Below are 13,846 nucleotides of genomic sequence, written 5' to 3'. Positions count from 1 at the left end.
TATAGAGGTCCAAATTATCAAAATCAAATAGTTTTAAACATTTAGCATATTGTATAGATTAAATATAGACAATGTACCTTCAAAAATCTCTCATGTTTATTTTAGATGATCTTGATAAAAGAAATTACTTGCTTGATTTACTTTTACATGTTACAATTGGAGACAATCTATTCCTTTTTTAACATTTGGTGCTCTCATTATCACAATTTTTTTCAGAGCATTAGACATTATGTAGTATTTCTACAAGCTTGCTAATATATACATCTATTTACCCTGGTGTTATTTTATATTACAGTGTAGTCTATCCCTGCAAATCCCTATTATGAGCTAAATATATGATTTATGAACATTTTATTACCAGATGTTTTCATGATCTATTTCTATTCAGACACAAATTACATGTAACAAACCAGCCTTTAAAAATTTCAGAATATTATAAATAATTTATACATGTAATGATTAGAAGTTTGTAAATCATCAAAACATGAAATTAAATGTAATCATATAAGGTTAAAGACAGCTCAATTAAAGTCAGCGCCAGATCAGATGACACATCTAAGAATACTTTATGGAAATAACATGCTATCATTCATTCATCCATTCAACTGGTGTCAATTTTACATTCATGTCAAAACATTCTCTCATGCTTTTGTTTTTTGTTCTTCATTTTCATCTACAACTTTTGTTGATCCTGCTGAACCAGGTCTGGAATCTTCTTTCACTTCTTCTTTTTTGCCCATTGTTGACTTTTCTTTCTTTTTATTTTTATTCTGAACACTTGTATCCTCCTGTTGATGGAAAATTTGAAATTAGAAAACATTAAATAACTCAAGAACATCATTTATGTATTGTATACAAAACTATAAGAAAATGGTTTAACTTATAAGATCTTGTAAAACAAACAAAACTAATCTTTCATAAATGTACATAGATCCTGGACATTTGATATTTCCAAACTTCTCATCAAACAGAAAGTATGTCTTCAAAAAAATTCATTACACAGTACATACTTCATTAAACAACCCTTCTTTAGCGATGGGCTAAACAAATTTCACCAGTTTATCACTTTGAAGTAATGAATTCAAATTTCAAACATCTTTATAAAAAATTAAGTCTATGAAAGAGAAAGGGCTATCTGGAAATATTATTACAGATGTTTGCCTTTTTTTTTCTTCAAAGATTTTCATGAAACTAGTTTGAATAACTATATGACTACACACTACTCCCCCCTATAAGATAAGTCTTTTTCATAAAAAGTTCAGAATATAAGCTATTCATACCTTGTGCTTACTAGCTAGCATGCAACAGACTTACACTATGTCAAAACATGAAGATTTTGTGGTAGAATTGGACCATGTATAATATTGGTATTTAATGTTCAAATTAACTTTTACTCTTGCCAGGCTTTCTTACCTTCATCAACCACCAATTTTTAGGAAAATGAGAAATATTATCCATGAATTTCTGGTCATCTTCCCATTGTCTAGCCCATGAATCTGCACTGTATTCTGGTTTTCTTTGGGTTATTCTACCTAATATTGACTGGTTCTCTCTGGTCAATCGTAAGAGTTCTCGCTGGCGTTTTTCTCTATTTAAACTGTAAAATAAGTAGATGGGTATGTCATTTTCATTTGCATTAATAATCAGATGAGAGGAGCATATCTTACTGAATAAATCAATTATTTTACACTTAAATTATAGAATCCATATATATAACAATATTTTTGGAAAAACTATAGTGATATAAGGCTAACATATGGTAAATTCTCACCTTCTATACTCGTAATTATTTCTATTATCGACTCTTCCTCTAGTTCTCATTATATAGGACATCTTTTCTAGTAAAATTCTATTATCTCTTTCTATTGTGGCTAATCTTTCCTCTTCCAACTGAAAAAAGAGAAATTAATATTTCAAAATAATTAGAAAAATCTGAGTTAACAATACTTTTTATTATCTCTATCAATAATATGATACTATTTTACCTTTCTTTTAACTTCTCTGCTGATTAATTTAGAAATTGTGGAAATAGAGGTTCCAAGGAGCCTGTGTTGCTCAACTGATATTTTGTTTACATTCAATGCATATAATAATGCAACCATTATACTTTTGATTTAGTTTCATTCAGAGATATAAGCCAAAAACTTTATTTTTAAACCCCTATGTTTTATTTTTTGCCATGGTGGCATTGATGGTTGGCAGGCTGGGTCATCTGACACATTTTTTAAACTAAATGCCCCAATGATGATTGTTGCCAAGTTTGCAGTTAAATTTGGCCCGTAGTTTTAGAGAAAAAGATTTACAGTTAAAGAACAATGATGGACACCAAGTGATGAGAAAAGCTCACTTGGCTCATACAGGGGCAAGGTGAGCTAAAAATCTGAATCATGTGGTCAAACATACAAATATCAGGCTGAGATCACCTCTTGTAGAACAAAGGAGCTAGGATGTAAGAAATACATATGCCTTAAGTATTATCATGTAATATATATAAACAAAACTGAATAAAATGTCTTATTATAATACATAATTCATTCCAGCACACAATGTTTCTCTTTGTCAGAATTTAACTTATGGTTTGACCATGTTAACTATGTGTTTTTAAAATTCTATCCCATGTTTTAAACGAATTGTTTTGATAAACAACTACAGGTTTAAAAAATTTTTAGTGGTCAAATTCTTTCAAATTTCAAATTCTAGGTAAGTGGAGTATCTTAATTTGATCATATTTTATTCTAGCATTATTATATTGTCTTATTTATAAATGTATAAACCAAAAATGCAAAACAAACACATTGTCTTATTTATAAATGTATAAACCAAAAATGCAAAACAAACACAAACAGTGATTGGTACAATTTTTAAATATGGTGTGGTGTAACTTACTCCTGTGATTTTTGTATCTAAATCTGGGATTATTATACTAACTAACAGTATAATAGATTAGTCCCAGTCTAAATGATTAAATTGTGTAATAATTGAAAAAAAACACCTAAATTAAGTGATTTAATGGCAGTTTTTATATAACAACAGAAAGTTTACTTTTAACAATGCAGGTCTTTATACTGTTTACAGTGTGTTTAAAATAATGAAATGTAATATCAAAACATTTGTATCAGGTAACTATGTAAAGATATTCAATGTAAAGATCGCATGTATACCATGTACTTAGTTCCTCTACAAAATTAAAGACCATTTCATTACCTTTTCAAATGAAAATTTAAAACCCAAATTCTTCCACTTTAAACACAGTGTGTATTGTACATAAAATTTATCAATAAATATATTGCACATTAATAATTTGTTGAAGTATTTACTTATTTTAAAAGAGTTTTGTGAGAGCATGCAATTTTACCTTTGTATTCAAACTTAAATCTCAATCAAACTATGATACTCAATTGTCAAGTGAATAATTTTTAAAAGCAGTTGGAATTCAAAAATTTCAATACCGATCAACTTTTATAATAAAATGAGCACTAATGGCATAAAATTCTATGTATATTCAGCTAATGTATGGATATTTAAGTAACTTTTTACTGTCTGATACATATTGACTGGAATCATTCAGGTTCTATTTAATGCTTATTCTATAAACAAGTTCTCTATTTCTACAGTGTGAGCCTATATAGCTTGATTGGGCTATATTTACTCCATTGAGCTATAAAATGTTATCTCACTTAGACACTTTCAAATAAAATTTTCAATTTCAATAACAATAAACTTCAAAGTGCAATCTAAAGCTTTACAGGTATAATAAAGAAACATATTTGAATATTTCTATGTACAAAATTTCAACTTAATAACGTTTTTTTTTCAAAATAAAAGTGAAGATGTATACCAAAATAATTGAGTATATTCAGCAGACTTGCTTTTCAGAATCCATAATCATAGATTGCAAAGTATATAAAAGCAATGCCAAATAAAAGAAAATCTGAAATCTAAATAAAGAATGCCAAGGAATAATATTTGTTATAACCTGATAGATATGAGCCAGATCATAGTTTATCAGCTGTAACCTAAAAAAAATTCAACTGAGAAACCACAAAAAAAAAAGAAAAAGAAAGAGGGGACATAACTTAAAATATTTTAAATTTGTGAGAAAACTATTTTAGTTTCACTAGTTTAGTCAAACCATATCATATATAAATTTAGACATAAATATACAAATATTGAATTACTGGTTTATCATAGAGTACACTATCGTTCTTAAATTAATCACATATCATTTCCAATCAAGTATGATCAAATATTGATAATCAGTTTTATCAAGCTAAGAGAGCATTTTTTAAGTTGCTTTAATATCCGATATTGATATTGATCCACCATGAAGCATTGGCAATAAATGTCCTATCACCAGGTAAAGGTATTCTATGGATTCAACCATGTATTCAAACTTCTGTTTAAATAACCAAGCTCAGCAACTGACTTCATAATACCATCTATTGATGAATGAAGAATTCCACATTTGGGAACACTAGGGAAACTCAATCAATAGCTGATTTAATGTTTTATATAGATGCAAAAAATATGTCTATATGCAGGAAGTGAGGACTTTTTATGTTAACACCAACAAATCAATAGGCAGTGAGAATAAAGATATATGTAGTAGTATCCATATTTCTATCAAAATGGGGTACAGATGTGCAGCTGGGATTTGCCTAAAAAATTATCTCTTGAAGTCTTTTGAAAGCACAATTACCCATTCATATATTTCATAAAAATATCAAACCTATTTATATATTTCATTGCAAAATCATGACCCATTCATAAATTTCTAGATCACAAGATTACTATCTGAAGAGATTTTTGCTGATACTGGTCAGCATAGAAAACATCTGTTATTTCTATTTTTTTCATATAGAATTCAATATAAAAGAAAAATCTATATATACACAAAAAAAAATAAGTAAACAAGAATGACATAGAACACCTATGCTCCATCTGTACTATCATTTTCTATGTTCAGTAAACTGTGAAAATCGGGTAAAAACTCTAATTTGGCATTAAAATTAGAAAGATCATATCATAGGGAACATGTGTACTTAGTTTTAAATTGAATGGACTTTAAATTCATCAAAAACTACCTAGACCAAAAACTTTAACCTAAAGCGGGACAGACAGACAAACGGACAGACCAGAAAACATAATGCCCATAAAAAGGTAAAATTTCAAAGTGTTGGCATTTTGATTTCATTACATCTAAAATTATTCATAAATGCCATCTGCTTTTTCTGTATTGACTTTTAAAAATAAATCCAGTACAATATTAAAATTCAATGTTTCCTTATAATACATTCAGTATTGACAATCATCACAAGGCAGGTTGTGTTGATGAATTAATTACAGTTCTAGCTTTCACATTAAACTTTGTCATTTAAATATTTTGAATTTTATGTATTTAAAAGGCCAGCCTTTAAATGTTAATTATATATATTTGTACATAAAGATTGGCATTAAATGTTTGATTTTTTTAACATACAGATAGATCATACCTTAAAAGTAAACAAACTTGAGACTATAAATACTTTTTGACGTAAGAAAAAAAGGTCTATAGTTTTATGTGTCCACTTTAACAAGCTCATCTTTAGAAATAACTTACCACTTCAGTGATAACTTATTCATCAAAGACTTTGACCATTGACATGATAATAAATGTTTAAGAGACTGTATGTCAGAACTAATAAATCTTTATTCTTACAAAGGTGGCTTATTTTTATGGCCATTTTAATGTGAAAGGCTAATATTCTTAAAATGAGAATGTTTTAAAAGGAATTCATATTTTTTTTAAAAACAAAATAAGTATTTGTCCATTGAAATGAAGTAATTTGAATAGAAATATCTATTTGAAATGGAGTAATTTGAATAGAAAATATACTTATCAAACATGGTGGTTAAGAAAAAAACACCAAGTGATATTTTGATAATTTACAGAATTTACTTATTATATAAGTGATGATCCCATGCAGTTCCAAAAAAAAAGATATATTTCTATAATTTCATTGGTAAAACCTTTATTAAAAATAATAAATCTGGATTCTTGCTGACAAATTATACACCTTACATTTCATTTTAATTCCATAGGAGTTTATTGATTAACTAACAGAATTGAAAACTCCAATCAAAGATTCATTATTTACAGATTTAAACATCTTTTAAAACTCAAATGTTCAGCTGATGTGCATCTATAGGATTATATTATATACAGCATGAAAATAAATTAAGTGAAAACAGTTTTAGTTATCAGATCAATATCAATTAAAATATACAGCTAAAATCAATTTAAGACTAGTATGGGTATTTTTTTGTATGGAAAAACAGCAAGTCATTTTCTTGATACTTGTACATACAATCTTTAGCATAAAATTAATAATGTAAATCTTAATTCAAAACATGTAAAGAAATGTATGTGGCATAAATAAATTAACAGTTTAAAATTGAAAAGTCTAAGCTACAAGTACATTTTGTAATCTGTTTCCCATTATATCAATTACAGCACAAAGTGATTGTGAGCATGGTTTATTTAAAAGCAATGCATTCCATGTGAATTGTTAAAAAAAAAAAAGGGATGAGTTATTGACTAATGAAAACATGAAACTGCTTGCAATAACCTGCCCAGCCTAGTGTTTGTGTAAAGTGTAGCTCTTTCATTTTTGAAATTGCATTTCATATAATATTGGCTAATTAATTTACATTAGAATAAAATAATGCAAACTTCGTAATGCAAAAAATGATGTTAAACTTTTAAGTTTTTTGGAACATTTTCTACAGAAATAACTTGATTGAGTATCAGTTCTCAAGTCTTACAAATGTTTATGTATCATCTTGTTAATCTAAAGTAACTAAATTACCAATTTTTGTTAGTTTTTCAAACTGGTACACTATTTTCTATTTTCTTTGAACATACCTGAAGCTTCTTAAGTTTTAAATGAAGATGCATATATGTTGGTGGAGCTCTTGTGTCAACCATTGGTTTGGCTGTATAAACCTAAAAACAAAATGGAAATTAAAATGAACTTGGTTAAAATAGTTAATTGATTTACAGTAACAGACATCACCTATATATTGTATAATGAATTCTATAGAAAACACAGTATTCTACATCACCTTTATATTGTATAATGGATTCTATATAAAACAAACATGATGTTAATTTCATTTTGTAATTATTCATGCCAGTTTAAAAAAGAAACAAATAATTTGGTAGAAATTGATTTTTTTTCTAAGTTACACTACTGATCAGTAACTCTGAATACTCTTAGATATAGATTGTACTTTGCGTCATTTGTTTGATGTTTGTTCCGGGTTAGAAGGGGGGTTGGACTCACAAACATAGATCTAACCCAGCCAAGATCTATATGTGTCTGTCCCAAGCCATGATCATGTTATTCAGTGGTTGTTGGTTCACATCTGTCATGTTTGTTCTATGTAAATTGTATTGTTAGGACTTCAGCTTTCTTGCTTTTTATAGCTGACTACATTGTACATGTATATACCATATTGGATTTTCTCACTATTAAAAGCTGTATGTAAGGTGACCTATAATTTCTAATATCCATATCATTTAAACTCTGGCGGACAGTTGTCTTACAAAATGTATTTGTTACAAAACAAACAAACACACAAAAAGGAGAAAAAAATAATATTCATATAATGTTCTCACAGGTTCATGTAATCATGAAATCGTTGGTCAATTGATCGAAATACATATAAATCCTTTATTTGTATTGAATTTCAGAAAGCAGGAAGATGCGGAAAAATAATTTTGTACAATTTCAGTCAGTATAATGAAATATTAGCAACCAGTATATAATTACTTTCTTTTTTGCAGCAAGTTGAAGTTAACTTAAAAACTTCATATACTTCAATTGTGATGTAAATATCAATAATATCACCATACATGTACATGTAGTGAAAATTTATAAAAAAAACCAAACTCTAATAATATTCAAAAGTAAATTATTCAACAGGTTGATATTGCAAGTACATGTATGATCTTGTTGAAGTTGTTCCATTAAATTTTGATAAATTGGATTAATCATGATGTCAACATTTAGGTTCAATCTCCCCCAGTGAGATTGACATAAACAAAGTTCCAATTGTCAAATTAATTAAAAAAGTATTTAAATCATTGGATGTTTACACCTCTGAAAACAAGCTGTTACTATTAAGATTAATAAACTGTTTATAAATAAAGAATGGCAGCATTGTTTACTTTTTTGAACAAGTGACATGGTTTGAACAATCAACAAAAGACCTTTTTAATTTCTTTTAAAACTGTAAAATGCACTAACCGACTGACAATTCATTTTATTGAGTAAAAATACTCAATTTATTATAGTAACAGAATTTCATATGTTCAAATGTGGTATGAGATTTTAAAAACATTATTTTAACCCTGTGTAAAAGAAGCAAATTAAATGTAACTTAAGGTACCCTTGGAATTCTGTATCTTTTTTTTAGTAGACCAAGATTTTTTTAAACAAATTATAAAATGTCTATGAATAAAAGAAAATACAGCAATATCATATGCTGCAAACATATTCAACACTGCCACATTCTATATGTGCCTACCTTAAGTCAGTAGGCTTTAATTCAGTGGTTGTTTGTTTCTGTGTATCATATTTGTTTTCCGTTTATTGTCTTGTACAGAAATCAGTTTGAATTGTTTTGTCCTTTCAGGGCCTTTATAGCTTAAATTACTAAGATGTAAGAGTTTGTTTCTGTCGGATAATAGCCTCCTTCAACAAACTGAAGATTCTGCTACATGTATATATGTTTCTGACAAGTTCCGTTTGAAGAAGACATCCAAGTAATTAATTGTTGCTGTAATACCGTTTAAGTAACTATATACAGTGAACTTTTAATTAAACTTTAAATGAGTTTTATTCATTGCTGAAGGCTGTACAGTAACCAATAGTTGTTAATGTTTATATGATTTGGTATCTGATGGCACATATATGGATCTTCTAAATTTTAATTGTATCACTATATGGTGTATATAGATAGAGGGGGGTATGAGGGGTGACATTTATCTAAATTTGGAACCTCAGGATTTTGTGTTGTTAAGCCCAGGATGTTAAGGGATCAGGTCCTTTAAAATAAATTTAAATCCTGACATCCCAAAGTTCGAAGAAAGAATTCCCGGATCCCGAAAGGGTCAATCCCGAAATCCTGAGCTTAAAAACACCTGTCCTATCCCCCTCTATAGATACAGCTAGCATGCAACAATAAAAATGAAATCAAGGAACACGATAATTTTTAAAAGTTTTAAAATGTCAATAGTCTGTCTTCCACAATTAAGACAAGTTTCTTTTTCATAAATAAAAAGTCTACTGGAAATGATAGGATTTTGAAGTATAACTATTCTAAAAATACAACTCTTTGACTAATTGTTTGATCTAAAGAATCCCATCATGGGTGTATATTCTCAAATTATTTGGTACTCATTACAAATGTAAAGTAGGCAAAAAAGACAAAGCTGTACCAAGTTATATCTGACTAGTTTTTTACTCGCATATTAAGCAATTTAAGGTATACCAGAACTAAAAAGAAGTGTGCATAGCTTTGTAGTTTACCTTTTGTCTGTGTTCATTGTAGTACGTATCATCCCATTTCTTTTGAAGAAGCCTATTATGAGTAGGTAAAATTGAGTTATAACTCCGATGCATCTTGCTTCTGTTTACAATCCACACTACTGTTTCACACAATTTCCCTGTCAATGTTCAATGTGCTAACCACGTGATCAAGCCAAAATCTCCATAACAACAATGAAAATGAAGAAGTTTCGTATCTATTTGCATGTCTCTCAATTTATTCTTAATAAATAACAAAATAAATAGAGATTTGAAGGATAATTAATGTGTAAATTGTAGAGAATAGTTATCAAAGGACATTTTTCTTGTATCGGTCGTCAAGATGCTTTTTTTTAAACAGGGAAATAACTCTATTTACAAAAATGGAACCGAATAGAAATAAGCAGAGTTCCCTCCCATGTTATGATTAGGATTTTGAAAAGGCAAACATCGTAACAGATCAATAACCAACCTATAATTAAAATGTTAACGAAATCTATTTTTATTCCCGAAGAATTCATTTAAAAATAATAGTAACTTTTCAGGATTCTGTTATTTTAACTACTACATCTAAGATATAGATCGTAAACACTTTTTTTTTTACATGTATAGCAAACAATAAAATTGAAAATTATAGAGGAAAATGACTACATCTACATTGAACTTTAAACTGTCAAATTTAACTAATACTCAAATTTTTAAGTGGGCACAAGAAATAGAGGCATTTTACAAGATAAAATCAAAAATACCATGAAAAGCAAGTATGATAGGAAAAAAAATAAAAACAAAGTTTATCGACATATTGTAGGTATTCCGATAAGAACTACGTGTGCCCCTTTAATAGCAGACTTGGTTTTTGAATTGTTGTGAATCCCAGTTTATGAAAAAATTCAGTAAAGACCAAAGACCCGCCTAAATTGCATTTAATTGATAAAAACAATACTTACCGTTACATGTATCTTGATGATATGTTTTCGTTAGATAATCAAGAAGTCTAAATATACTACCGAAAATTGCACATAGGAACTTAAATTTATTAAATCAAATGTGAACACTAATAACTGTCCTTTCCAAAATTTAGATTTTTCAGTTTTACACGGAAAACTCTACACTAAAAGGAGTTGGTCCAGTAAGGGCCAATTATGGCCTCAAATTTCAAGTTCATTTGACGAAAGATTTTGTACTCTTTTTAAACATTTAAAAGGGGTCTCGCGGGTATAAACCAAATTTTTTTAGATGGTAATTGTTACAAATGAAAGTGGTCGCATCCGTGTTCCTACTCAACCTTTATATATGTTATATATTATCATCAAATACAACTTATACTTCAATATTAAGTATGAACTCAGATACGGCCACTTTCATTTAAGACGGAAACGGTCAAAAGTTTAACTGAAATGCTAAAATTGTGAAGTTTTCAGCTATTTATCATGCGTTAATGATGCTAGTACCCGATATATATATATATATATATATATATATATATATATATATATATACATGTATATATACATATATCGGGTACTAGCATCATTAACGCATGATAAATAGCTGTATATATATATATACATGTATATATACATATATCGGGTACTAGCATCATTAACGCATGATAAATAGCTGTATATATATATATACAACTCGTCTAAACATCAACCCAACAATGTTATATACAACTCGTCTAAACTTTCGCAATTTTTTTTGTTCTTCCCTCGCCGGGATTCGAACCCGTGCTACTGAGATATCGTGACACCAAATCTCCTGCACTGTAGCCGTCCCGCTAGACCACACGACCACCTGGGCTTCATAAAAAAGAAACTTTCGGTGGCTGTGTGTTACCTTTCCACGTCAGTTTTAATCTAGCGTTCGTACTACAGTACATGATAAATAAGGCATTGAGATGTTATTTTTACAGATCAGCTAAATTATCTGTAGTAAAGGATCCTACACATTAATGTAAGATACAGTCACAGAAAATAATTATATTTATAAGTACGTCTGAGCCAGTGACAACTCTACAACAGATTTATCCATCGAATCACCAGCAGTGATGGTGATACGTGGCTGTGTACATTATGTATATACAACTCGTCTAAACATCAACCCAACAATGTTAGATCTGTAAATTTGCTTTCGCAAAATTTTTGTTCTTCCCTCGTCGGGACTCGAACCCATGCTACTGAGATATCGTGACACCAAATCGCCTGCACTATAACCGTCCCGCTAGACCACACGACCATATAACTATGTGCATTGTATTGTCAAAAACAGCCCATATTTATGTTGTAGAAGCATTCTACTTTCCAATAAATACCTAACAGTTTACACTAATTAACAATTTGGTAAATCGTATTTCTAACGGGATAGCACATATTCATTTTTAAGGAAACGTTGTTTACCTTGCACGGAAATTTAGAAATAAACCTTGTAAACTTGTCGATCCTTTACATAAACTTATTCTAAAAGGTTACCAATTCTACGCTGTCACTGTCTTTGAATATTGTTTTTATTGGTATTAATATTGATTTTGATATCTGTATATCAAAAGCAAACTAAATATAAAATTATTTTTATGGCATTGCATGTGTTCTCTGACTGTTTATGGGGTCTTTAAACTAAATCCATTGAATGTTGGATGTGTTCTTAATAAAATATTGACAATATAGTATAAGATTCATAATATTTTTTATATTAGTTGTTATTGGCTTTGAACTAGCTATCAGTAACTGCTTCTACGCTCAGATCTGCACTTAACGTATTTTTGTTGTTGGGATGTACAAGTACTCTGCCACGTCCACATGTTTTTGTTTTATGTATTTCTATTTGTATATCCATCTAATGAGTTATTTATGCCTTTTTCATTTGATTTTTTTAATCCGTTTTTATGTTGTACTGATAAATACTACTGTCCCAGGTTAGAGGGATGGCTGGGATCCCTCTAACATGTTTAACCCCGACACATTTTGTATGTATGTGACTGTCTTTCAGTCAGGGTCCGGTAAATCAGAGATTGTCGTTTGTTGCTTTGTTTCACATTTGTTTTTCGTTAATTTTTGTGTACATTAATTAGGCAGTAAGTTTTCTCGTTTGAATTGTTTTACATTTGAGATTTCGGGGTCTTTTATAGCTGACTATGCGTTATGAACCTTGTCAATTGTTGTAGTTGTTAATTTCAATGTCATATTGGTCTCTTGTGGAGAGTTGTCTAATTTGCAATCACACCACATCTTCTTTTATATATATACATCCTACTCAATGAAATAAATATAATTTTATAAAAGTCTTGAAAAATTTAGATATTTTAGCAATATCAGGGACCAGATGATCGCTCTTATCTCAACTTTTGCTTACCAGATTTAATTAAAAAAGATAAAGGAACGTTTTGGTCTTCTTTCAACCTATAAACTCTTAAAAAATTAGAACAAGATATAATGATTGAGTAAAATATATAAATGTTAACTTTTTCTATAATCTTTAAAGCTACGAAGGACAGTTCATAAACCTGTCAACTTATTAGATTTACTAAAAATGTTACCATTTAAAGCTGAATATGATCTAATACACACAAGTCTGAGAATCTAAGTTTTACAAGACATTTTCGATAACATGTATAATAAAAACTTTGACCAATATATGATATCTATTCATGGATTATATCCCGGTTGTAAAAATTCGACTGATAGTGAAAGTATTACGTTCAACAGCGACGCCATCGACAAACACAGACAGAGAGAACCAACTAAGAAATGCAGACTCATCAAGAAGTACTCTTGGAGAAAGGAATACGTATCCTGGTAGTTATAAATTCTGAAAGAAAGATTATCATCAGAAATTATAATATTTTAGGGTATACAGGAAATGAATTCTATGATATACAGGCAAGGATATTTCTTTTGAAAGCGACTTAAGAAATATTTAGAAAACCTTGCTGACACAATGCCTTCTATTAAACTTAGACACATTACAGATCATTACACTTCACACTTTAAACAATGTCATTAAAATATGATGGAGCATGCAGTTCAGCGTTTTTAATATATATAGTTGTTTTAAATTATGTATAGAATTCACAGATATTAAACATGTCAATGAACTGATCGGATAAGGTAGAAGCATAAGTGATTGTTTTACCACGTATCATAAAGTTAAATTCATAAAACGACATAAATTATCCCACTATTTACATACACATTGAAAACAGAGACCTGAATGTATTATTAGATAGTATAACTTGTATCCCCATAAATCTTCTCCTATTTTACAATGACAGATAC

At 29.1% G+C, this 13,846-nt stretch overlaps 1 protein-coding gene across 1 annotated transcript; it reads right to left on the bottom strand.

Moving 5' to 3' along the window:
- Positions 1 to 240: 240 nt before the first annotated feature.
- Positions 241 to 9,761, bottom strand: LOC143067729 (sperm axonemal maintenance protein CFAP97D1-like). The gene is made up of 5 exons (XM_076241214.1): positions 9,576 to 9,761; positions 6,905 to 6,985; positions 1,772 to 1,890; positions 1,414 to 1,597; positions 241 to 788 (listed from the first exon to the last, which is right to left on the bottom strand). The coding sequence occupies exons 1-5, from the start codon at positions 9,666 to 9,668 to the stop codon at positions 642 to 644; spliced, it is 624 nt and encodes a 207-aa protein (XP_076097329.1). The 5' UTR covers positions 9,669 to 9,761; the 3' UTR covers positions 241 to 641.
- Positions 9,762 to 13,846: the final 4,085 nt, after the last annotated feature.

The sequence above is a fragment of the Mytilus galloprovincialis genome, chromosome 3 (assembly GCF_965363235.1).
Source record: "Mytilus galloprovincialis chromosome 3, xbMytGall1.hap1.1, whole genome shotgun sequence".
In the NCBI taxonomy this organism is placed as follows: domain Eukaryota; kingdom Metazoa; phylum Mollusca; class Bivalvia; order Mytilida; family Mytilidae; genus Mytilus; species Mytilus galloprovincialis.
The sequence above is the reverse complement of the archived record's forward strand: the minus strand, read 5'-3'. Positions and strand labels throughout refer to the sequence as shown.